The following is a 27739-nucleotide window of genomic DNA, read 5'->3' as shown; positions in this document are numbered from 1 at the left end:
TAGGGAAAAAACTCAATGCATCTCTGTCTCTCTAGCAGTCTAGGTGCTCAATTCTGTCCTCAGGTTTATATGCTTTCATCACTGCAGCCTTGACAAAATCAACTATAGTGCTTGCTGAAACTAATTTGACATAATCTAGAGAAACATATACCTGTAGATGAGAATAGCTATGATGCCCTGCTTAGCTTATTGTACATAAAATCTTCAGCCACTGCTAGTAAGCGTCACTTTGCATTACAAAAGTGTAATGATTGACCAAGAGAGATTATCGATAATAAATGTTCCTAAAATGATAGATCTGAATGTGACAGAGTGCAAAGCTCTGGAACCCAAGAAGGAAAAGAAAACAGTTATGTTGAATTTCATCTTCATGAGGCTCCTACTACAGAGCTCCAGAATGGAGACAGTTTGCTGCTTTCACTTTGAAAAATCAGGGTAGATTCCAAGACTCTCTAAAAGATGGTCATGAAAACTTGAAAAAGCTTATTCTGATAGGATGGAAAACTATTAGCTGGATAAATGAGGCTTAGTAAAAAGATTGTAGGAGGATAAGGAACGGCATTAAAGGGAGATGATAACAATCTATGGTGGAAGTGGAACTATTGTGCTGCAGGAAGGTCATAAGTGAAGATCCTTGAGAATCAGTCTTGGGATTGATGTTACTTCACACTTTAGCTAATGGTCTTGGGACAAGAAGTAGGAGTGTACTTTGACATTTGCCTATGTCAAAGTTGAAAGGTATCAGCAAAACAGAGAAGGACTGGAATATTTTACAAGAATAACTAGATGACCTTGACAACTGGAGAAATATATAAGGGATATAATGTAATTCTTCAAAGGTCAATACCTTCCATTAATGGACTAACACAAGAATTTTGATTATATAGTGGGAGCTCATCATTTGGAAATGACAGAAAAGAAGAATGCCCTGAGGATATTAGTTGATATCAGGATAGCGATGCACCCATGTGACAAAGCTGAGAAAAGGGCAAGTGTGATCCTAGGATGCATCAGGCAAGGTATTTTCTAGAGCAATCAGGAAGCATTAATGCTGTTGAACAAGTACTAATGGCACCTCATTAGAAATCACATGCAAGATCTAGGGGTATAGGTTGTAGCCGTATTGGTCTAAGGACATACACAGATAAGGTTCTTTGGGTAAGTGTGGTACCTTTTATTAAACCAACTCAAATAGTTGGAAAAAAAATTCTTCTTTGCAAGCTTTCAGGCACAAACACCCATTGTCAGGTTAAGGAAGCATCTGCAGTTGGTGTGCGCTCTTCCTGTATGGAATGAATAGTAAAGAAGCCAGAAGCTGGTATGCATACAGGAAAACCAGTCAGTGACAATGTAAATAAGAGTCAATGGGTGATGGAAGATCTATCACTCAAGTTCAAGAAAGATGAATTCAAACTGGAACTAGTGCACAGAGGAACAGAAGGGAGAGGACACTAAAAGAATACCTAGGTCATTTAGCTTATTTAATTTAGTAAAATTAAAGTAGTGCAGGGCCCAGCAACCTTTTCAAGCTGTAGGCCAAAACAACTTGGCTCTGGAGCATCGCAGGGCAGGTGGCTTTTGCAGCACATTCAGTTGCTGGGGGACCATCTATGCACCCATGCTGGGACCAAGCCACTGGGAACTATGCCCACTCCACTGCCTCTTTTCACAGTCCTCTGCTCCTTGGGGTGGAAGCAGCTTACAGCCCATGGGGAACTGTGCTGGAAACACGTATCTGTAAACTGCATCCATGCTGCTGCTCCTCCTCACTCTCCTTCTCCCCTGCCTCACCTTAGGCTGCAGTGCAGGCGAAGCTGGAAGCTGCCAGACCCCAGCACAGCTTTCCACCAGCTGGAAGCTGCACCTGTACTATAGCTCTGTGGGAGGAATAGAACCAATAGTAGTACCAACAGTTTTTAGCTACCTGAGCCCAGGACAGCTCCCCACAGGCTAACTGTGCCCATGGGGGGTGGAGGGCAGGGAGAAGCAGCAGCAGGGGCAGCACCTGCTGCTGATGTGCTGCCAATGCCCCAGGGCCAGTGTTGAACTAGAGCTGGGAGGGAGAGGAGAAGCAGCAGCAGTGTGGGTGCAGCTAGAAGGTGCCCAGTCCTGGAACACAGCTCCTCACTGCCTGGCTCTAACCTGGGCACAGGCAAAGCCCTCCAGCTCTGTGGGTCATATCCAGCCATATGTTGCTAACCCCTCCCTTAGGGGGTTAAACACCAAGGGGTGAAAAAAATATTTAAATTTAGGAACAGGGTTGACATCAGAGCAAATAGCTCTTAAACTGGCTACATATACATTTAGGATTCAAAGTAGAGGAAAGAGCTTCAGGGGACAGCCTACTAGTTGGAGTAATGGGAAAAAAAGGGTAACTAGTTTTAATGGAGTGCGGTCACTTTATGAAAGGGAACATAAAATGTGGTAGCCAGCCACAGCAGGGGCCTGGATTCAGTGATACAGAAGGTCAATTCCTGTCTTGCGTTCAACTTTTAGAACCTCTCTGAACTACCGCCCCCTTACCCACAGCTATGATCTAGGCTGAGAGTCTCTACTTTTCCTTCCTGACCTCTTCATAGCTGAGATTTGTTTCCCAAACTCTTGAAATCTCTTCCAGTCCCCACTCTCCTACAAACTCAGAACATCTTCACTTACATGCCCAAACCTGCAGGCTCGGAAATGTCTTCTCTCATTCTTGATGCCCCACCAGGTCCAGAAACCCTGTTATTTGTGGCTGAATTTGAGGGAAAGCAGCAGTGAAAAACTGTGCCTGCAGTTAACACTGAACTGTGGCTCAGTCCCTGTGGGGCAGCTCTCAATCAGTTCTACGTACAGTTACATACCCTTATCTTTCTGCATAAGGGGCAAGAATTCCTGTCCTGCGGACATGGCCCTCCACAACTAAGAGCCTCCGATGACTGAAGTACCCCACTTACAAGTCCCTAGGGGCAAACAGCTGGTCTAGCCCCTAGCTGTTTATTAGCCACATTATACAATGTCCATTTATGCAACTCATATTCCAGGATTTAAAATACTATTCACCAGCACTAACACAACTGTTTGCAGAACCTATTCATTAACAGGTATGATTAGGCATAATGTTATGCAGGTAGCCACTATACTCCCTTCTGGCCTTACAGTCTATGAAAGAATTCATGCAATTAGTCAATTGTTACCCCTTTGCCCCTATTTTACCTGCATATCCTTTATTCTAAGTACTAAACAAAATACATACAAGCAGAATAATTAGACTGCTATCTTGGCAAGAGGTTTGGTTTCAGTAAGTATCAGGCTGAAATATTGTTTCTTAGGTGTTTGTTGTTCCTGGGCACTGTAATATATGCTTTCAATTCCCACTACAACATGGGGCAGACTGTTCTACATGCTAATTGTCCCTTGACAGAAACCCTTTTCCTAATAATCTCTCTTTTACTGTTACTCTAAAGGTGTATTACTTGTTAAGCAGTAGTGGCAAACTTGGAACTGTGAACAATAGAGGAAGACTTGGTCCAAGACCCCTTGGGTTTATATTTTGAAATAACCGCTACTATAAAAACATATAGTGTACTGGATGGCCCAGAGCCCACTGCACCATCCCTGTATGTAATCTGAAACCGGAGGCTTGATAGAATTAGTGTATATATAATTGATTGAAAGCAAAGGAGAACTATAAATGGACTAATTTCAGAATGGCAGGAAATCTCAAATGGAATTCCATAAGGGTTTGCCCTGGGTTTGGTGACATTTAACATTTTATAAATAATTTGAATGCAAAGAAAATATATATACTGGTTAGGCCTCAGCTGGAGTACTGTCACATTTTTGGAACCACCTGGCAAGAAAGATGTCGAGAATCTGCGGAGGCTGCAGTGGCAATTGACAATGATGTAGACTTGGAATGCAAGCTGTATGAAAAAAGATTGAAGGAACTACGTCCGGGGAAAAAAAAGGGAGATTAATAGGGAGTTTAACAAATATTATCTAATATTTGGAAGGTTGCCATAAATAAGAGGAAGAACTTTCCTTCCTTATTGCAGAAGGTAGAACATGAGACATTGGGTTTAAACTGGAGCAAAGCAGATTTAGCTCAAATCTAAGGAAAAATCTTCTAACTGAAAGTACAGTAAAACATGCTGCCTAGGGGAGTTCTGGAACTTCTTTCACTAGAGGTTTTCACAAAGAGGCTGGATGAGCATCTATTTGCAATGGCTTAGGAGAGAGAGATCCTGAAGCTGGGCAAGAGCTTGGACTAGATTACCCCTGAGGTCCCTGCAGGTCTATGATGGGTTTCTTTAAAATCAGTATTTCATCCTTTTAAGGCAATCACCAACAGTATAATCTCTCGTACATATGGGCTACATCAGTTCAAAGGAAGGATTACACCCATGAAAGATTAATATACCAAAGCAAGCAGCATGTCCAGAGGGAGAGCTGGAACCCTGTTACAGATGTGCAAGCATGCAAGATCAACTCTGGACATTCACTGATTCACACAACTGAGAATCTGGCCCAAGAAGTTTTGGCTTGTGCATATGAATTGTGGGGCGATTCCAACCCTGGAGTATCAGAGGACACTCAAAGGTGCCACACTGAACATAGTAGGATAGTCCATGAATAGAGAGAGATCTGACAGTCACCTGTACAATACTAACACAGAGCTTGCGAGATCACCTGCAGTAAAGTAAGAATGAGGCCAAGAGAGAATTTATGGTACTTATTCCATTAATTTATGAAGTAAATAGATTATCTGATTTAAAATCACAACGCAGGGCACATGGCTCAGCTATGTATACACTACAGCTGGTTGGAAAGCAAGGGATATTGTACCGCATTGATGAAGCTCCGGTGAAGCAAACTTCCATATACTACACTGGGCTTAAAATTCAAATTCTTTCAACTATTTTGGGAATGGAACAACTCTTACTATACAATACTGAGCACAATAAAAGCTTAACCTTAACTCAAACACTTATTGTAAAATAAATAGTAAAAAATTATTCATTCAAAACATTTGTGCTAATGTTACATGCAGTCTATTGAATTATTAAACACACTTAGCAGTGCAGCAGTTATATTACTATTGTGCTATCCAGAGAATGAGAGTTTCATACACCAGAAGCAAGCATGAGATCACCTATAAACCACCCACATAACACAGGCCATAGATTTCCATCCCCTTAGCTAACTAAGCCTTCAGTAGATTTCTTACTTGATAGGTACTGTTGGTGACCCTGAACGATGAAAATGCACATTCTGCCATTTTCCATCACGACGGTGCCAGACCCGGGTCTCCTCTGATTGCATAGTCTTTGGCATTCCACTTCCATCCATATACTGTGTCAGCCGTATGTATGCAATACAGGCAGCATCATCACCCACGAGATGGACATGAGGATTGAGGATAATAGTGTGGATTGGCTTATTACTCTTAGACAAAGCTAGGGGGAACAAACAAGATAATTTTTCAAAACGAACCAGCCAAGTGCAAAGTCAGCCATGCTGAGCCATAAATACTGTTTCACTGGTAAGCAAAAACCTCTAGGTATAAATAGAGCTGAAAGGATAAGAAGAGAGAGAACAGGGTGATGAACCTGTTCTCCTCTCTCATCAGAAAGGCACTCTGAAGTAAAGGGGTTTATACCACCATGCAGGTACTAAATAAGTGAAAACAACTGTCTATGTTTTTTTAATTAAAACAGTTTTTAAGGATTTCTTACATAATAAAGATGCAAAAAAGTATGTTTTCTTTCCTTTGATCTAGAAATGGGGTCACTGGATGAATCTCATAACCTAGTACCCGAACCTTGTCCATACTAATATCTGGGTGGATTTAATTTTTTTTTTCAGCTGACACTACTCATTTCTGTTGTTCTACTATTGTTAAATTGTGCAGCTTTTATATTCTGAAACTGACATGACTATTAAATCTATTACCTGCATGTAGTTATTGCAGCTAGAAAAATCGGTGGGCTAGATGTTCAGTTGTGAATCACCAGAGTTTCCCCCCTCAAATTTAGCATAAGAAATAAAAGTAATAAGAGGTCAGAAATACAGATGCTTTAATTGTGATCACACTGACCACTGATACATACCTTTTAAGTGTGACTATTGCTATTGTATTCAGTCTCTTCAACAATGACAAAATTATCTACTAGTCCCATTTATCCCTCCACTCTGTTTTCCACAAAATAATAAACACATTTTAAAACTCCCCCCCACAATCAATAGTTTTCTATTATTTCTAAATAAGAATAATAGAAATATAAAGGAAACAAAATCAACAATTAAAAAATTCCATACGACTTAAGGTGTAATAAAAAACCCCCATAAGCAGTTACAAAATGTGAAAGGTTGAAGATGCACATTAAGGGAGTGCTTTAAAGAAGAACAAATAGGAATACACACCATTTTCAAAGTAAAACCGGTGAAAGTCCATTCCTTCCACTAGATTACCCAGAGCTTCTGGTTCAAAAGATGTAAGTCCTGGATCACAGATCTTTCTGTGGAGCAAATTAAATTGTGATAGCAAACACAGTCAGTTAGAAAATGTCACACAAGACTTATTTGTTTTCTAAAATTCTTTGAATAGTCATTTAAATCTGGTTAGATGCTAAAACACTAAAGAAATCTATAGTAAATTTCCATTTGACATTTTGTAAGAGCTTTTGAAGCAAAGGATTACTGCATATACTGTGTAAGGATAGGGGTCTGACAATGTGTTTTTTTTTAAGCATTTATTCCTTCTTGCCTTTCCCAAAATAAGTCAACTTACGTGTAAGCTTCAAAGTCCCCATTGTTGATGGCTTCAATCAACTGCTCAGTAACCTTGATAATCTCCTGTTTGCGTGCTAGAAAAAGAGGATAAACAAACCAATACAACAGCACGTGAGATACAGAGCAAAATGAAAAGCAACAGCCTAAGAGATTGTCAGAAAAAATAACAAAGAAAAGAGCATTTTGATATTTCCCTGATAAATGTGATTGCTATTCTTTCCAAGATTTCTTTGCCTCTTCTATTACCATTGCCAGCAGAGTCATTAGCTTTACAATATATTGACCTTAATGTATTCTGATATTCATGAGAAAATAAAGTGCATGTCAGAGATCAACAATACATTTTGTACTCCGTTTTAATCCAGCTGACTTCACTGAAGAACCTTCGATTAACAAAAATATCCTCTTAACCTTTACTGAATTGTACAGGAAGCCAACTGCCATTTTATGCGTTATAGTCTAAATGATTTACAAGCATCTAGAGTCTGGTGCTTACAGATTTATAATCCTGACCTCAGAAATCTATATGTACAACCAGTTTTACCCTATGTAGCATTCATTTTGGCTAAATAGAAAAGTGTGATTCACAATGCCTTTAACTGCAGAGATGGCACCATTCCTGGAAATAATGGTAATTTCTAAAGAGAAATTTGGGTCCTCCACCTATAACCAAATTCCCTTGGGTGGGGCTCCACTGGGTGGGAGTAGACTCTGGAAGGGAGGCAAGTCATTCTCACCTCTCCTGTGTGATTTATGAGTTGCATAATATATAATGTGCTATAAAGCTAATATCAATGTTCAGTCCTCGGTTCTTAAGTGTCCAGCCAGCTTATGCATGACCCTCCTCCCTTTTGATAGGCCTTGATCCCCCAGTAAACAGCTTCTTTTCTTCTGCTAATTGTGCGTCTATCTCTGAGAATTTCTCTCATCCGCACCCTCTGCTGCTTTTCATTATATTGTGCTGGACTCTTGTGATGAGAGGCCTGATGAAGAATGTCTTGCATTCGAAAGCTTGTCTAACTTTATCCCAACTACACAGTTAGTCCAATAAAAGATATTCTTCTAAGAAATCCTCGCCTCTCTCAATTTCTGGACCATCATGACTATAACATCACTCTTACCCTTAAAGGTACTTGTAATTTTAAAAGCAACTGTCTAGTGATATTGATACCATCACTGGTAACATGAACGACTGGTGCCTCCTGAGATTGGGGGGGGGCCACCATTTGTAGGTGGTTTTGGCAGTGGTGAGTGGTGACCATCCACAGATGTTGGTGGCAGTGTCAGCGAGCGGGGACCGCCCATAGATGCTGGTGGCGGGGGGGGTGGTGAGCAGCAGCCAATCTCAGGGGGCACATGCTCCCCTGTGCCCCCACTACATGTTGCCTATGATTGATAACTTAAGCAATGCAAAGAAAGTAATGTCCTATGCTATTTTTAGTATAAAAAATGTTAATCACTGTAGGAGAATGAAAAAATCCCCCAAAAATCTAAGATTTGCAGGAAGTATTCATGATTCTCAATTTTCTTTTAAATTTTGATGATGTTTTTCATATCTTTTCCCAATCATTTCTGAGTCTCAACTTCATGGCTAATGCATGAAAGACACCTGTGGTACCAAGAGCAACTCCACCTATCCTCAAGTATCCTAAAGCAAATTTTGGGAAGGAAAGGTAGAATATAAATCCTCGGGGGCTTTTACAGTGCTCAAATATGCACTGTGCCCAACAGATATGAGCCTTGTTTGAAGATGTTACATGCGTACTTTAGAAAAAATACAATAAAAGGAAACACAACAGAGGGGAGTAATTGAGGGAAGGAAGACACAGGAAACTCCAAGGGAGCAGGCAGAAGTGGAGCTCCCTGTTGTAACTGAGACCGCTTTGCAGGAAGTGTTCTGAGTTACAACGATCCCCTGCAGTTCATTGTTGGTTTCACAGGGAAGAATGTAGCCGTAGTGACGTGCTCTCTTGGTATAGCACATTTTTACGGCAATGTAGCAGCTAAAAGTAACTGTGCGCCATGTTTTTGGAAGTACTAAATGATGGTGCAGTAACAATGGCACTGTAGAGGCATGTGTAGATGCACCTAGTGTGTAGAAAATTAAAGGATGTAATTAAGTAATTAAGTAAATAGCCTGATAACACGTTCTATTAAGAGATCACTTAATTACAAATGATTAAATTACACAGTAGAAAACAATCTAGTTATCTGATTTATTATTTGGTCATTTGTCCAAATAACACATGCTTAGTTAATTATGCAACTAAGCATAATTGTTGGGGTAATGTAACCAAAGGAAGGGCCTGACAAACTGAATAAAGTTTCCAGATGCGACATACACTAAACAATAAGACACCATGCAATTTATGCTTAGTTGGTTAATAGTAACTCTTGGCACAATGATAACATCCTTTTGATCACAGTTAATAATATCACATGCTTGATTTTACAATTTTATTGTAACATGCCCACAGGTAGCCATGTCATGTATACTGGAAATTCAGCAGTGAACATCTTGAACATAACCCTGAGCAGAATGAGACAGTCAGCTCTGTTAGGTTGAACTCAGGCAGAAGGCAGGGATGAGATGCATCTTACAGATTAACTGAATCAGAGAGTCATATGCTTTTGTGAGTCAGAGCTCACTTCATCTGAGCGTTAACTCACAAAAGTTTATGTATCTCTAATTTAGTTAGTTTCTAAGTTTCATCTCTACCCTGCCTTCTGCCTATGTCATAATATATTGCTAAGTAAACTCAAGGACCTTCAAGGGATGGTTTTTAAATGGAGCACCATGAATGACATACTTCGGCTTAATATAGTTTGGCAATAATGGACTCATTCTCCTTTGTCTGTGCCCTCCATGGAATGAACCAAATCTGTGCAGAAGGCAGAAGTTACTTTTTCTAAACGGTTCTGAAACTTGACTTCATTCTAAGTAGAAATGGAAATGAAACAGTTTGAAATTCTTTGCTAAGGATTTTTTTTTAAAGGTGGTTTCAGTTCAATCAAAACATTTTGTTTCATTTTTTATTTTGTATTACATTATTATAATAAATTACAACATTAAAACCCCCCCAAAAAAGCTGCAAGGAAAATCATTTCTAAATAAGGGACTGAAACATACTGTCAGCAATTCTTTCCTTGTTTTCTTCCAAAATATTTTTTTTCAGTGAAGCTGTTATGCATTCACAAAGTCTTTGATTTGCAATAGAACTGCATATTTTTATGAAATATGGGTCTATCAACATTTCTCCTATCGACTCCAATATGAACATTTGGTAAAGCTATGAACTTGCTCATTTGTTCCCCGATCCTAAGGGAAATTATCCAGGAAGCATCATAGGCCAGCAAAGTCAGTAAATGAAATTAAGGAAAAATACCACTGGCTTAAAGTAACCCAAGTACTGTGTGTAGTTCAGCACAAGTGTCAGTTCTTCCACTGCTTCTGGAAAGGTTTGTCAGGGCACAACTGGGATTGTCAGGAAGATTCTGCCAAGTGATCTACCTTCTAACTCATCTCTCATCAAATTTCTGTGAACCAACAAAAACTAGATGGAACTCAGTGCAGAAGAAAGCACTATGCTATATTATGCCATCCTCTTCTGTGGGTGTACACATAGAATTATATATATGAATGGCATGCAAGATGTCTTCCTATTCACTGAATTTAGTGGAGTGCGATGATCCCAGGGGTGAATCCAGGGAGGGCATGGTGGTATGGTCACACCCTCTTTGCCACAGTGGAGCCCCGCATTTCAGGGTCCCCATAGTCCCAGATACCTGAGTATCCTGTAGAGCCCAGACCATGCAGTGGGAACATGGGAACAGGTCCTCGAAGCAGGTAAGAATCTCCCACCCTTCTTGGCACTATTTCCTTTCCCCCTCCATACTCAGCAATACCTCCCCTCCTCCAATTTTTCCCTATTCTCTACTTACGCTTCTGGGAACAGGAAAGGGAGACCTACCTACCACTGCCACTGTCCCTGATGGACCTAAGGGGCAGGGGGAACCCCAGAGCTGCTCCTATCCTGCAATATCTATGGCTGTGGAAGCAGTTGGGCAGGGAGTCGGGCTCAGCTGAAAACAGTGGCAGTGATGGGCAGGTTCTTCCTCACCACCCAGTTCCCCCCATTGTTCCTTGCCAGCAGGCACAGGGAGAGGGAATCCACCTGTTGCCACTGCTGTTTCTGGCTGAACCCGGCTTCCCGCACAACCGATCCCCATTGCTGGAAAGGGGCAGAAGCAGTTGGGGCAATAGTGGCAGGGGGCAGGTCTCCCCTTCCTGTATCTAGAGGTGCAAATAGAGGGAGGTGGGGTGGGGGAGGGTAAAGTTAACTCATTCAGGGACTTAAAAAAAATCCCTACTTCTTCTCCTATGACATCTGCCCTGGCAGGGAGGGGAGGTTGGGAGTAGGAGAGTGCAGCCATCCTACAGTGCCAGTTATTTCTCTTGCACCTCCTTTTTCAAAATCCTGGCTCCACCTATGATTACTTCCTAAGACAGAAGTGCTGTGTGTTTTGGAATGTGAATACCAGCATTTGCCCCAGCAGTGTTTCATGATGAAGAAGTGCTTCAAAACAATAAAATCCCTATTATTGTATGGGCTGCCTGATAACAAAGATTCTCTTTTAACTCAGATAACAAAGATTCTCTTTTAACTCAGATTGAATAATCACACTTTTTTAAAGGAAAGTTAAGAGTTATATAGTCAGTGGTTCTTTGGTGCAATTTAGCAGAACCACTGTATTTAGGATTTTGCTTAACAAGTACACAAATATTAATATCTTGAAAAAATTAACAATTAAAAATCAGACAGGAATCTGTCACTGATACAACTGATAGGTGCATTTTTGGAAGTTGGCTGAGGAATTAAAATATCTCATTATGAACAGGAGAGAAATCACACATTTAACCTCAGAATATAGCAATGGATTTCTCTACCATGCTCAGCAGGGAAGAAGATAATCTTGGGAAGGATTTTTAAAATTCCTGAAGAATTGTAAGTATATTGTTAAAAATTAACTGATGCTTTGTTAGTTTGCAGATTATTGCCCTTAATGCAAAAATTAGTTACTTAGTTTTAAAGTAATGGAAAACTCTGAAAACTGAAGGCTGAATCACATCATTTTAGGCACAGCCTTGCTCTGAGGATGGTGCAAACCCAACTCAGTGCAAGGGGTGCATTCTTTTTCACAGATATGCGGTTTCACAGAGCTCTTTGTTACTTTATGAGGAGCCAATTGTTTATAAAGGGTGCTGCGTACTCCAATCCTCTCCTCCAACACACACATATATACGCTTAATCAGCTTTACAATGTGGCTTAAGGCATGGGATGGGGAGTGGAGTTTGGAGCCATAGCTTCATATACTCCCTTCCCTACCACTTGCCTGGTACATTTCCCTAGAACTCTATACCAGTATGATACGGAGAAGCCTTTATCAGAAGCATTCATGCAGGCAGCACAGCATGCTGATGGGTAGTTTGGAAGTGTTCCTTACTTCTTTTCTCTTATGCAGCTGTTTAGGGTAAAGACACAATCTAGCCCAGAGTGCATACCAATATTAAATATCTTCACATATTTTTAAAGCAAATAATACTCATCTCACATAAAGCAGGTATCAGAGGCCAGATTCTCCAATCTAGTTGACTTTTTTAGTGTAAGTCCCAGGGGAGAAGTGATCTGGAGTTACCTTTTCAGCTCCTCAATCCTTGGCTGACTTGCTCAGCAGAGATTTTAATAGCCAAGAATATATTCTGGCATGGACAAATGTCTGGAGACTGGAGATGTCCTTTGTTACATGCCAAAAGGTAAGGTAGAATAGAGTTATTTAAGGAGAGCTGCCTGATAGACTGGCTTTCAATCTATATTCTATACTGTATATGATATTTGCATAGTGAGTTAAATAAATGAAGTAACAGTACAGATCTCTGCTTTGGTAAGTGGGCTGGTATATGACTAATACAAAGATATTTCTAACAAAAATATGATGAAGTCAAAGTGAAATGGATGCATAACACAAAAGAATGAAGGAAATATGTTCCAATTTTAGGTGAAATTACTTTTAGTGCATTTATTTCAACATATTCACATCAAATTCATTTGACATATTAGTATCTGACCACATTTTGCCATATTTTGTTTTCTCCTCTACTGCATTTTGATAATATAGTCATAAGCTAGCTATGCAACAAGGGTCTGGAGAATATTTATGCACCGTGCTTGCAACTTGTAGAATTAATGCGATCCCCTACTAATGAAATAAGGTAATACAAGATAAAAACAAAATCAAACCAGCAGGGCCCCAGTCAAGTGGAAACTCGCAAGAACATAATGTTATTTTCTCACTCCTTAGCTCCATACATATTTGGCAAGGTTGCTCTACACAAATATTCTAAATTAGTATTCTAATCATAATATGAACAAATGGTGAGAGCAATACAGCAAAGATATAGAATTAAAAAGCTGTTAACTTGAAAAAAAATAAAATCTCTTAGTTTAGACACAGAGGGCTACATTTTTGAGCTGCTGAATGAGAAATTTTTGCAGGTAGCTTGTTAACTTTCATAGATTTCATAGATTTCATAGACATTAGGGCTGGAAGGGACCTCGGAAGATCATCGAGTCCAGCCCCCTGCCCAAAGGGCAGGAAGTCAGCTGGGGTCATAGGATCCCAGCAAGATGAGCATCCAGTTTCATCTTGAAGGTGTTCAATGAAGGCGCTTGAACCACCTCCGGTGGCAGGCTGTTCCAGACCTTGGGGGCTCGGACAGTAAAGAAATTCTTCCTTATGTCCAGCCTGAAACGATCTTGAAGTAGTTTGTGACCATTTGACCTCGTCATCCCTTGGGGCGCTCTGGTGAACAAACGTTCCCCCAGATACTGGTGGTCACCCCTGATAAACTTGTAGGTGGCCATCAGATCACCCCTGAGCCTGCGCTTTTCCAGGCTAAAGAGCCCCAGGGCTCTCAGCCTGTCATCGTAGGGTCTGCTTCCCTGACCTCTGATCATGCGCGTGGCTCTTCTCTGGACTCTCTCAAGCTTCTCCACATCCTTTTTGAATTGTGGAGCCCAAAACTGGACACAGTACTCCAGCTGCGGCCTCACTAAGGCCGAGTACAGGGGGAGAATGACGTCCCGGGATTTGCTTGAGAAGCATCTATGGATGCAAGCCAGCGTTTTGGTCGCTTTACTAGCCGCCGCATCGCATTGCAGGCTCATGTTCATCTTGTGGTCAGTGATGACCCCCAAGTCTCTTTCTTCCATAGTGCTAGCCAACATAGCACTGCCGAGCCTATAAGGATGCTGCGGGTTTTTTTTCCCAAGGTGGAGAACCTTGCATTTATCGGCGTTGAACACCATCAGATTCTCGTCCGCCCACTTGCTGAGCCTGTCCAGGTCAGCCTGGATAACCTGCCTGTCTTCTGGTGTGGATGCTTTGCCCCAAAGTTTGGTGTCATCGGCGAACTTGGCCAGTTCTGATCGCTTCTGACTCCAGTGTCCACATCATTAATGAAGATGTTGAACAGTATGGGTCCAAGGACAGAGCCTTGGGGGACCCCACTGGTCACAGGACACCACGATGAGTGACTTCCATCGATTACTACCCTCTGGGTCCGACCCCGGAGCCAATTTTCCAGCCAGCGGATCGTGGAGGACCCAAGGCGACAATTGGCCAGTTTCTCCAAGAGGCGATCATGGGACACCAGATCGAAGGCTTTTTTGAAGTCAAGATATATGACATCAATCTCTTCTCCCTTGTCCAGGTGATAGGTCACCTGGTCGTAGAAGGAAATGAGATTGGTCAAGCAAGACCTACCCGCAACAAACCCGTGCTGGCTATCCCTTAAGATGTTGGCGTCGGCCAGTCCATTAAGGATGGCCTCTTTAATAAACTTTTCTAAGATCTTCCCCGGGATAGAAGTCAGGCTGATGGGCCTATAGTTAGCCGGATCCACTTTCCTCCCTTTCTTGAAGATAGGCACCACATTGGCCTTCTTCCAGTCTTCGGGCACTACACCAGAGCGCCAAGAGTTTTCAAAGATCCGTGCTAGAGGCTGGGCTATGATGCTCGCCAGCTCCTTGAGTACCCTGGGGTGAAGATTGTCAGGGCCAGCTGACTTGAAGGTATCCAGCTTCTCAAGATGTTTATTGTCCTTGATGCTCAAAGCTAGCTGGAGTTCAGTTGCAGCCTTGGCTTTCCTGGTCTGCTCCCTACAGGACCGGACCAGTGCAGAATAATCCTCCTTGGAGGTGACTCCCATCCTCCACCCTTTGTAGGCCTTTCTTTTTAGCCTCAGGAGATCTGCTAGGTCCCTGGAGAGCCAGGGGGGCTGCTGTGCCCTCTTGCTGCCTTTCCTCCGAAGGGGGAACTGGATGACTGCAACACTGTTCATACATTTGTTTAAATTTTTATCTGTGTTCAATATAGAAATAATACATTTAAAAGACAATTTCTTAAAATAAATCTCCCTACAAGTTTGTATCCCTGTTTTTTTTTATTATTTATTAATATAGTACAGGATTGGGTAATTACTGTGCTAGAACTGTTATTCATTATCACACTGATTTTACATGACTGGAGTGCTCTTGATTTTATTGTTCCTTGGCATACTCTTGTTATCATAAAAAAAACAACCAGAAAAAGAAAAAAACTCTGGGCACAGTAATTATCCTAGTGAAGTATACAAATAAAGGTCACTGTCGCATATTCTCTGGTTGTATAGAAAATAGATACTTATCAACTAAGCAGGTGCAGAGGAAGCTTGCAAATTTATAATAAGGCTTTTATGATATGCACTGCACATTACCAAATTAGCAAGCAGGCAACCCCCACCCGTGCAAAGTCAAACATGTATTGCAGCTCAGAAAATATTGCATTTTATAGCTATAAAATCCCTGGTAAAGTGCAACATTTTTTTTGTAAGAATGAACAAGTTAGAGGATTAGTAAAACAATCACTGAAGAGATTGACATATTTTTACCATTTCTTATTTGCCTCCAATATTGTTTTTCAAAGATAACACTTTGAAGGCAATGCCCCTCAGTGCATTTTATGATATAACTTGCAATATATGTTGTCTTATCAACTTTAAAAGAGAACACTCTCATCAAAATGAAATCTCAAAATAGACAGCAAAATATGGTAGGGATTCCTTTGTAATAAAACTAGAATCCCAACAAACTGCAATTTGAGGAGGTAAAATATTTAATATACAACAGAGTGTGCTGGAACAATGTATCATTGTATCAAAGTTTTGATCCTGAAAACCGAAAGAAATTGAAAGTAAGAAAGAGACTACAATTTTTTACTATTTATTGTAAAAAAGCAAATTCATTATAGGTGGATTTATCCAATATCATTCATGCAGCATGCATCACTGTCAAGGAACAAGGGCAAGACAAATACAGCAGGAAGTACTATAATATCATTTCAGGAACCTAATTTTAAATTAATTCACCATGGCAGTTTACAGCCCCTTGGCTAGGGACCGACATTACACATAAACTGGTTTAAGTGATCAGAAACTGGTTTAAACCCATAACAGAACAGACATTCAGTGCACATAAACCAGTTTCCAAATGGCTGAAACCGGCTTGAGATAAACCTGGTTGAATGTAGTATTAGACTTAACTGATTTGGCTCAAACGGTTTATGCAATGTCGTCCCAGACCCCTTGCTGGTTTAACATAAGCCAGAGACCCCTAGCATCCCTGCATACTCTCTGGGTAGGGCTCTGCTCTGCTCTGCTCCAGAGCTGGGCTGGCCCCTCCTCTCTGCTCTCTAGCCAGAGCAGGGATGGAACATGGCAGGACTGCCTGCAGATGGCGGCGGTGGCATCAGTGGTGGGGGTGTGGTGGTGGCGAGTGGGGAGCTCCCGCAGGCAGCGGCAGCAGTGGTGGTGTCAGGCCAAGCGGGGAGCTCCCGCAGGCGGCCACAGTGGTATCAGTGGTGGGGGATGGGGGTGGCGAGTGCCGACCAGCAGTCAGCGACCACCTGCAGGTGTCCCTGGCTGCGTTGGCAGTGGGGGTGGCCCGTAGGCACCACCAGCAGCATTGGTGGTGCTTTTCGCAGGGGGTGCACCGCCAATCTCAAGGCGTGCATGTGTACCCGCGTGCATCCCCTACACATCACCAATGCTGGGTAGGTTGCACCACAGGGTTGGGAGGGGGGCTCTGTTCCATGCTGGGGGGACTCTTCCCTCTCCTCCTCCTCCTGCTCCCAGGGTGGGGAGCGGGGCTTTGTGAGGCACTGGATGGGGACTCTTCCTCCCCCTCCTCTTCCCCCACTGCCTCTGTGGGGCTGGAAGGGGCGGGGACTCCATGCGATGCTACTAGGCCCCAGCAGCAGGCAGGGAGGTCAGGGTGCTTGTTCCTGGCATAGCCACAGCTCTGCCCAGTGCTGCGTAGGGGGAAGGAGTGAAGCCTGCTTTATCTCCGCGGCTCTGTTCCCCGAGTCTGAGCCTGCAGCTCCAGACCTGCACTGGAGACAGCTGCTTCCCCCAATCCCCACTGTGTAGGTCCTGCACTCTGCCAGGAGTGGAGGAAGCCCCAACCCCTGCTTCCCTGCAGAATCCAGCACCGGACTTCCCCTCTGTGAGTATGGAGCTGCAGGTGCAGTGCAGAGCCACGGGGATAGAAGCGGTCAGGCAGGCTGCACGGGGCTGCTCCTTGCCCCCGCACAGCGCTGGCTGCCTCTATTGCGGCTCCATACCATGCCTGCAGTCTACACTCACAAAGGGGAAGCCCAGCCAGGACTCTGCAGGGAAGCAGGGGGTGGGGCTCCCTCCACTCCTGGTAGAGTGCAAGACCTGCACAGTGGGTAGTAGGAGAAGCAGCTGACTCCAGTGCGGGGCTTCTCCAACTGCAGGCTCAGGGAGCAGAGCTGTGGGGGTAAGGCAGGCTCCACTCCCTTGCCTCATGCAGTGCTGGCTGGAGCTGTGCTTGCACCAGGCAAGAGCACCCTGACATCCTTGTCTGCTGCTGCCGCCAGGCAGCAGGGGCTGCACACCATAGGGAGAGTGTGTGGGGGTCCCTACACCCCCCCACACACCCTGCCCAGCTCCCAGTGCCCCTTTGGGGGGGGAGGAGGAGGAGAGGGAAGAGTTTCCCCCAACATGGAACAGAGGCTCCCCCTGCCCTGTGGGGAAGGAGTGGGGGAAAAAGTCCCCTTCTGGGGCTGGGCAGCAACCCATAGAGCCTCCCCTCCCCACCCTGCATGGGGGAGAAGCAGGTGGAAGAGTCCCCCCTGGGGCCAGGCAGCTTCACAGAGCCCTCCCTCCTCACCCCACCCCACCCCACCACAGGGGGAGGAAGGAGAAGTGAGAAGAGCCACCCCAGCACTAAACAATGCTCCCCTTCTGGACCTGTGGCAGTGGGGGAGAGGGAGGAGGGGGAAGAGTTCCCCTCTGGGGCCATGCAGCCTTGTGTGCCTGGACTGCTCCTGGCTGTTAGGGAGTCACTGGGGTGGGCCTGCCGGGGCCTGGGCAAGCCCCTCCCCTGAGCTCAGCTTCCCTGTGGGAGGGAGGGCTGCTCTAGCGCCCCCAGACTTTTGGCTCGAGCCATTGCAGGCATGTGCTGAACATCTATCCACTTGCAAACCAGTTCACTCTCTGCAGGTTAGACTAACCTGCAAAGACTGAATCAGTTCAGGCTCAGGCTTTTTGAATGTCTGTCCCTAGCCCTTATGTTTAGTTCCTGCCCTTATGTTTAGTTTATGTTTAGTTCCTGCAAATGATCTAGAAAACTGGTTTACAAGAAAAAAAAAATGAGAAAGTGATATGTGATATCAAGAAGTAACTGACTGACAATTATTACTCAGAGGAATTGAGAACACATGAATTAAAATATCACATTAACATCATGATAAGCATTTTTTTTTTATTTTAAGCACATGCATTACTCCTGTGCTTTAAATTTGTCAGGTGCTCAAAGGGTTCCTAGATCAGAACTAAACAGCATAATCCAGTGGCCACTGGAGTCAATGGGAACACTCTCAACAATTGTCTCAAAGTGACAGGAAAGTCAGCTTAAATGAAGGCTACCAGCAGCCTGAGACATCTTCACATTTGTTTTGATCACAGCATTGAAACTTGTCACCTTGACAACCATATTCCTTTCCAGAGTCTGCTGTTCCTAATGATACACTCTGATTCACCAACTTACAAGCTGGCTCTTTTCTGAGACTAATGATTCTTTCTACCTTACAAAAAAATCTAGAAATCTTATTTGTCTAATAAAAATTCAAATACATCATGCCCTATAGCTGAAAAGTTCTGCCAGCAAATCATTATTCCATCAAAAAAGGATATACAAAATCCAACATAATAAATACATTTCCTATGGCATTTCTCTGTCATGCTGTGATCCAAAGCCCCCATCACATGTATAAAATAGTTCGCTTTCAGTAGATATGCCACATCAGTTGCTTTTTAAAGAGTCTGCTTGCTAACAATTACATAATGAAGGCAGGCAAGACTAGCACCATACAGACTAACTAATACGGCTGTGCGAAACGGCCGTGTTTTGATTCGGAAAGGACAGTGATTTGTTTTGGTGTTTCTGATCGCTGTCCTGTTTCATTTCAGGAGAATGTTTTGAATGGGCTGCAAGCTTTGCACAGCCATACCAATCCGGGCAGGGCTTGGGGCCCCAGCAGGGAGCAGGATGGGGCTGTGGGTGGTTCGTCCAGGGGAAGGGAAGGGCCACTGCCCTCCATGCAGGCGCAGAGACCCCCATGCAGATCTCTGATCCCTGTCACGCTGGGTCGCGGGGCAGGGAAGCAGCACAGAGTGGTGCGCAAGCCTGCTGGTCCCTGCTGTGCAACTCAACTCCGAAGAGAGCAGAGATCTGCACCAGGAGTCTCCTTGCTGACCCTGCCTGCCCTGGCCACATGGAGGTGCACAAGGCAGGCAGTGTTGGTGATGAGACCCCGGCATGGATCTCTGCTTCCTGCGGAGCCAGGTTGCACAGCAGGGACCAGTGCTGCCCTGCTGTGAGACCTGGCTCCACAGGAAGTAGAGTTCTGTACCAGGGTCTCTGTGCCACTGCTGCCTGGCTTGTGCTGCTCTGGATTTCTGCTCCCTGAGGAGCTAGGTTGCCTGGCAGGGACCAGCACTGCCCTGCCATGTGACCTGGCTCCACAGGGAGCAGAGATCCATGCCAGGGTCTCCTCACTGCTACTGCCCGCCCTATACAGCCCCAGATGCTGCCTGCCCTGTGCAGCAGTGTACAGCGGTTTCCCTGCAAACCTGGATCCGAAATCCAAAATTTTCCAAAACATTTCCAAAATGTTTTGGATGCCTCATTTAATTTTGGAGATGTTTCCGAGCCTTCCATTTTGATTTGGATTCAGTGTTTCAGGCACCAAAACGGCCCAAAACACCTCCAAAATGAAGCGGCTGCTAAAATTTCACACAGCCCTACTAATTTAGAGAGGCATAAGCTTTTATAAGCAACAAGTTACTTTCTCAGATGCTATGAAAACTTAATCTATCAGGTGCTACACTGCTCTGTCTTCTGCTGACTTTAGACTAACAAGGATAATAGGGCTGTGTGAAGCTTTGGTCCCTGATTCGATTCAGTGGAGATTCGGCCCGATTCGATTTGGCAGACATTCGACCCAATTCAGTGGCTGAATCTCTGAATCTGAACTGAATCAGGAGACCCTTTAATCTCTCCGAGTCAAACTGGAACCCTCTGAATCAATTTGGAGAGATTCAGTGATTTGGATATAGACACAACTTTAAATGTTTTTTATACATACCTCAAGGTACTAGGTGGCTCACGAATGCCACAATGCTGGGGCAGATGGAGCGTCCCACAGGAGCACGGGGGGCTCCCTAGCATGCTCGGCAGTAGACCTGGAAGTGGACCAGAAGCACTAGGGAATGTGCGTGGTGCCCCCCCTGTGCCCCCCTGACTTGGACACTGCTGCCTTCTGGGTCGGGGAGGGGGGCACCTGGGGTCCCTCCATGGCCGATAGTTGAGCTGGGGTGGGCACGGGGGGGGAGGGGGGTGTGCCAGTACTTTTGGTCCACTTCTGGGTTCACCGCTAAGCACATGGGCCGCCCCCCCCATGCTCCTGTGGGATGCTCCATCCACCCCAGCACTGCAGCGTTCATGAGGCACGCCTGGTACCTTGAGGTATGTAGAAAAAACGTTTAAAGCTGTCTCTATGGCTGAATCGCTGATTCACCAAATCAGCAACGAATCTTCAGATTCAGATTTGGCCAAATCGAATCGGGAACAGTGATTCAAATGAACAAATCAAATCACTGTCCCCAATTTGGCCCGAATCCGAATTGAATATGGCCCGTTTCGCACACCCTTAATGACTAACTACCTCTCAATTACAATACGGTTAATATTTCTTTTACAGGGCAACCATTGGCAATTATCAATTTTTCATGGCAACCACTTTCTAACCTCAAAACAAAATATATAATGGTGAATCATGATTATAGTGAGATAACACACCATAATTCCTGAATGTGTTCCAGTAAGCACAGAGCCTGGTCTGCTGCCTCAAGAAAAAGTGTTTAAATGCATAGGAAGTGGCAAGGCACCTTGTGATATCAGAGACATTGTGTTTTGTCTCTCCATGCGGTTTTTTTAAAATCCAAATTGCACTCCCACCTTATGACACTCAATCCAGAGACATCCCTTTGTTCTCAGCTAAAGTTATACAATGGGCTAAATAATAATGCTCTTGAATAATAGCTTCCTAATAAATGTCTCAGAAATGCTTAAAATCATCAATGTAAAATGTGTTTAAAAAAACCACTGCTATGAAACGAAACATTTACCTCATTTTTACAGATGGCAAAATTGAAGTCTACAGGGATTACATTTCACAAGTAATGCGAGCTCAACCAAAAAGATGACCCAAAACTTTTATTTTTTTCAACTTTACCACTAATTATAATATCATCCCTCTGCCTAGGTCTTATATATGACCATATAGGAGAACCTATCAAGTTTTACCTTATGTAAATCAGCAACTATCCTGTTATCAATTAGGTTGAAACTATAGGTTATAAAAAAAAAAAAATCAAAATGCCCAGCCATTATATATTGATGTGCACGCACTGTCTCACTACAGCGTATATAGTTCAGAGTCAACACCGTAAATTACTTTTGGTTGTGGTCTATCCATTATTGTATTATCACTGTAACATTTTTATGGGGCAGGGGATACGGTACAATGTGTGTCCTTAAAAACCTTCCAGCTGCCTTAATAATTACTTCATGTAATTGTAGTATTCAAGGTATTTGAATACCAAGTATAGAAAATATAATTGAACACTGCAGATACTGAGTTAATCTTAGTTAGCTATTCTCACTACTGTAATTTAAAAAAAATTCCTAAATTCTACCTTTATTATGTAAAATGTAAAAACCATGTCCTCCTGAGTACACACCTCTTTTAACTGACGAACAGTTTCCTCTCAGATTTATAATAGTTTACCTAATGTGCCACATTGGAGATTAACTACATATCTGATAAAATATTATCACGATGAAAAGGTACATTATCCAGCATCATTCCCAAAATAGTGATTTAACCTAATACTTTTTCTGGCTCATTTATGTGCAATAAAATCAGTGATAGTAAGAAAATTATTCAATTATTTTACATAAGATGGTTGGTTTTTTTTAATAGTATTTTATGCAATTTCTTAGAGAAATTATTATCCTTAATTTAAAAAGAAGGGAAAAAAGCATTTTGAAAAGTTGATTTTTGTAGAAGAGGTTTTGGATCTTACACATTTTTATGGGGGAGGAAGACATCAGAAATATGTATTAGGTAAGATTGTTCTTTTTTCCTCAAAAGTCCTGGTTAATTCTGTATCTACAAGCACTGTGCGCCTTCTAGGCATCCAAACATATCCAATTCCTATAAGGACTTCAATATTACTTGAGATTTATCCCACCCAGTAATCAACGTCAAAATAAGTGAAAGCACCAAACCTAGAACCTTATTAGTGACCTCAGAAGATCTGAAATAAAATAACGTCCTGAATATTAAGTTCAGGACGTTAGTGTAGTGAAATGCAAGGCACATGTGATAGTCAGGTAAGATGTTCTGATGAGAAAAATGATATAAAAAATACAGTGGTTATGTTTTTGTGCTAGAGTGTGTTGGAGAAAGCCAGGGTATGTTTTGTATATGCATTAAGAGATGGAGAGTGAAAACCTCAAGGAGTGTCTTAGTGATAGTGCTGACACCAGAAACGAGGAAAAATATAACTCCTCTTTATTTCCAGGTTCAGTGTGGATAGGGTGTGTCCTCTCAAAGCCTTAACTATCACTATACATATCTCTAGTTTAGTAATATAATTGTGCTGCTGCACTCTAAAGCTTGTCAAGAAGTAAGAACAGGCACTAAAGATGGGACACTAAGGGCATGGAGATCTCCTTAGGCAAGAAGATTAACGAAACTTGGCTTGTTTCATTTAGCAAAAAGGAGATTGAGAGGATATGATCAAGGATATGATCGAGGATGTTTGTGGGATAAATATTAGGGAAGGGGAAGGAATTTATAGGCTTAACAACACAGGCACAAGATCAAATGGATATGAACTGGCTCCAGATAAATTTATATTAGAAATCAGAAGACTTTTACTTATCAGAGAAGTCAAGTTTTGTCTTCCAAGACTTATCTTGGGGGGCAAAGAACCTGAATAACTTTATGATTGAAGTGGATGGTAAGAGAAGAGATGGTAAACTAGGGCAGACAGGTCTGGCACAACCAAATAGTCTGTGTGTTGTGCAGTCACATGTCTGTGGTTCCCAGGTAGGAGAAGGAGGGTGGCTCTTGTAGTTAGGTTTAACTAAATAGCAACTATGCACCAGAATGAACTCTCATGGAAAAAGTAAAGGATGGAGACATACAGCCACCTCCCCTCTTACTTCACTGCCTTTGTGCTTAAGAGAAATCTATTGAACAACTTTAAAAGGCAAATTTGGGAATAAAAATTCATAAACTGGCTGGACACTAAGAATGAAGGACTATACCAGGGGTAGGCAACTCCTAGCACGGGTCCCAGAGTGTGGCACCTGAAGGCATTTTGCTTGGCACATGCACCTTGGGGCAGACAACCAGGAAGGGGCTAGGGCTGCATTGCCACAACTAGGATCAGGCCCCTCATGGCTTCCCTGCTGCCTGCCCCATCTTATAATTTGAGGTTGCAGATATTTTTGGCACTCTGCACAAAAACATTGTTGACCCCTGGACTAAACACTGATATTGGTTTTGTGGCACATCATATTTTACCCAACTCCTGAATTCTTTCCACATAGGAAAGGTGAAAATGACCCTTCTCCCTTTTGATAAACCATGATCTCCCAGTAATCAGCCTCTTTTCTTTTGCTAAATTGTGTCTGCTACCTCTGAGAATTTCTCTCCTTCCCCTCCCCTCTGCTGTATTTCACTATGTTGTGGCTGGTTCTTGTGATCAGAGACCTGAGGAAGACTGTCATGCATTCAAAAGCTCGTCTAACTTTATTCCAGCTACATAATTGGTTCAGTAAAAGATATCCCTGCCTTAGAAATCCTTGCTTCTTGCATAATTTCTGGACCATCGTGGACATGTCATTCTTACACTACTGTATCCTTTATATATTAATCTTTTATAATTTACTCTCTTATAATATAAATCAATGCATTATTTTGTCTTATTTGCATTTGTCTACCTATAGATTATTAGCATTTAACCTAAAATAACATGCAAATTTAATAGTAATCTTACACTTCTCCAGCAGGGCTTTTGTTATACAAAAATTGCCATTAGGTTGCAAAATAGTTGTAACTCCTATTATTTCCATACAAATAAGGTTACCGTTTTCGCAACATTTGCTAACAGTTGTATCCTAGATGCTTAAATTGTAAGCTCTGAACTAGGTTTTCCATTTATGTCAGAGTAATTGAGCAATTTCAGATCAGTATAAACGGACATGAGGTAATATTCAGATCCACTGTGTACAACTCATCTGTAAAAAAGACTACCATAGATTATCACACTGAAGTATTTGCTGGGCCTGTTGCTGATCTAACATATACCAGTGTGACTGTCCATTCATAATGTAAATGATTTGACTCGGAGATGAGATATGAATCAAATGTAAAGATGCTGGGAGGAAAAAAAGCATCTATTCTTTGGGAAGTATTCACATAACTTCAGCTCAGACCAGGTCTCCTCTAAACAACAATTCCTAACTGAGGTTGTAAAAGAAATAAATGCAATGAGACATGCCCTTTCGAACAGATGATACAAGCAGATGCTACTGTTACTTTTGCACTCCTGTGCCTTTTCACCTCAAAATAAGCAGTTCTAATATCATCTTTTTATCCTATCTTTTTCTGGCTCGGTTAAGTCCCCTGCAGATGTTACATTTGTTGTGAGCATATGCGAGTATCCCACAAGAAACAGAAACATTCCAGACACTGGCCTCAAACAGGCATTCACTTTTAGCAGTGAAATTGTTTTAGAAATCTTTCTGGGAAAGGGAGCAGTACAGGCACTTCTAGTCTGCAGGTGCACCTGGACTTTTAAAGTACGAGGGGGCTTCCTGCAAGCAGTGGCAGGTCTGATGTGGGGTCTGTGCTGTTATCAGCTCCTGCTGCCAGTTGCAGGTAGTCCCTTCACCCATGCCTTGATTCAAGCAGTGGAGGCAGGGGCCAAAGGTGGTTTTGGGGGAGACCCAATTTCAATCAGTCCCTGAAGCCACAACAGGCTCATGGTGATCCCTGTCACCCTTGCTGCCTGGTAGTAAGAGTGAGGGCAATGCCTGCAGTATGGAGTGCTACAAAAATAACACTGGTAACCTTAGTTGCTCATTAGTCATCACAGAACTCATATTAAACAAGGTGTGTGGCTCTGAGTTGTCAAGAATCAATCCTGCAAGTTAAGAGCATATGAAAGCAGCTTTACAGCAGATATAAAGCAAATGGAACACAGGCTCCAGTGACGTGCATAAATATGAGGTCATTAACTGCATGGATTATTAGTTGAACACTGTTCTGTTCTGACCTATACTGTTCCAACTGACTTTACAGAGTCAGTAGTGAAGAATTTCACGACATGCAGAGATTTCAAGAACAAAAATTCCAACCACCCCATTAGAAACTCATCCCTGAACTCCATGCTACAATTCTGGGCTACTCAAGGACCACTTTTCAGAGTCATGCCAGGTTCATCACACATTTTTTCATCCTTTTTTTCAAAACTTGGGTTGGACTTTGTCCAGCCATTACCTAGTCTTCAAGACAGACTTCAGGAATGACTTCCTTGGAGCACTGATCTGCCCCACAGATTACTTTTTCTGAACTATTTACCATATTAAATGTATCTGTGTTTAGGATTTAAAGTTTTCCACGGAACTAACCAAAGAAATAAAGGAAACACAGGGAGACATTTACTTCCCAAAACACATTTAGACACTACCACCACCACCATTACCAAAAATGGCTACTTTTAATTCAGCCAGACCTGGCTGCTGTCTGATTGAGAGGAATGGGTCATTTGAATTGATGTCTCTCAACTTACACAGCACAGAGGAAGGAGTGGAGTGGAAGAGCTCAGACTTAAGTAAGTGGCTCTGTGAGTATGCATTTTCCATGGGCTTGCCCACTGAATTGATGGAAAGAAACACAACATATGAACAAACAAAGATGAAGAGGTAGAGCATGATCAGAATCCTCAGGAGACACTGGCAGCAGGAGTGGCCGCTGGGGCACAGCGAGGATGGTGACCAGTGAGATGAAGAAGCAATGGAGGAGAAGGAGTGGTGAGCAGAACTTAACCCCTCCATGTCACCCTCCTTTTTGAAAGCTGTATGTGGGGCATGCAGGGTCAGGAAAAGAAACAGTCCAAAAAAAAAAAAAAAAAAAAAAGAATGATCATTTAATTACAAATGGACACAATCTTTGAACATACAAACAAAATTAACATTACTTTTTAAGGGAAAAGGGCTGATGTCAAAGAGGCAAGGGAAAAGTAGCAGCCACACGTGCCTCTGTTCAGATGCCAGTGCAGACTGATTATTCTTTTAATCTGATACTGTGATGTGAAGGTTTTTGAAAAAAGCCATTTTTATATTCTCAAGACTTCAAGGGATTTCTTTGGAAAAAAGATAGGTAAGAAACATAGCAAATGATCAGCTAATTCAACCAACCTAATTTAAATCAGTTGGCTCGCTTCATTTTAAACTAAGATCAAATGAATTCAGATTAACAAAAACATATGCAAGTGCATAATTCCTGAATTGATCCTGAATTTTAAAGGTAGACACCGTATGGATAAATTAAACAGCATAGATTAACCAGAATGTATCTTCTCTGAAAACATCCTAAAGCTCAGCAGTGGTGCCCACAGAAAACCATCATTCTTACTAGAGTTTACATTAGTTAACCTCTTGGGACACAAGGCCATCAGAAATCAAGATCTACGGATCATTATACATGTAACAACTCAACTCTTTAGAGCCTGTGCTTATCATTGGGAAAGAGGAGGAATATATTCTATAACTTTACATTAAAAAAAATTCTACCATTCTTACATTGGAGTGGTGCTGTTTGGGTCTTGTAATCTACCTTCCTAAAAGAAATGCAAATCCTTATTGCCCAAGTGAAATAAACTGGGAGTTCAAATAACTTCATGCACAAAATTTAACCACGATATCATGGTCTGAATATATCACTCTGAAGTAAAGGAACTTATGGATAGGGACAGTGTGCTGCAAAGTGTAAGCCCAGAAACAGGAAAGTTCATAAACAAGCAGGAATTTTTTATTTATTGTTATTTCTATAAATCGTGAAGGAAATTCTTTTATAAGATTAAATTTGTGTCCTTTGTTAGGGTAGCAATGGTACCTGCTGAATCTCTTAGGAGCTTGTATAGTAATCCTGAAGACAGATGCACTAAGCAACACAAAATTAACATTAGAACAGCATCTA

The 27739-nt window shown here is 42.4% G+C and overlaps 1 protein-coding gene across 13 annotated transcripts in view; it reads right to left on the bottom strand.

Moving 5' to 3' along the window:
* Positions 1-27739, bottom strand: part of CAMK2D (calcium/calmodulin dependent protein kinase II delta) — a 268565-nt gene that overhangs the window by 3372 nt on the left and 237454 nt on the right. For 11 of the 13 annotated variants that reach the window (XM_025213353.1, XM_025213351.1, XM_006031684.3 and 8 more), the window contains 3 exons: positions 6773-6848; positions 6406-6500; positions 5210-5438 (listed from right to left, as the gene is read on the bottom strand). In XM_025213353.1, coding sequence (XP_025069138.1) covers positions 5210-5438; positions 6406-6500; positions 6773-6848 — 400 coding nt within the window. Of the gene's footprint in view, positions 1-5205; positions 5439-6405; positions 6501-6772; positions 6849-27739 lie in introns of those variants that run through there. The other 2 variants (XM_025213360.1, XM_025213361.1) reach the window with 1 other exon arrangement.

Source organism: Alligator sinensis, unplaced genomic scaffold (assembly GCF_000455745.1).
Source record: "Alligator sinensis unplaced genomic scaffold, ASM45574v1 scaffold563_1, whole genome shotgun sequence".
Lineage (NCBI taxonomy): Eukaryota > Metazoa > Chordata > Crocodylia > Alligatoridae > Alligator > Alligator sinensis.
Note: the sequence above shows the minus strand (reverse complement) of the source record. Positions and strands in the feature narration are given on the sequence as shown.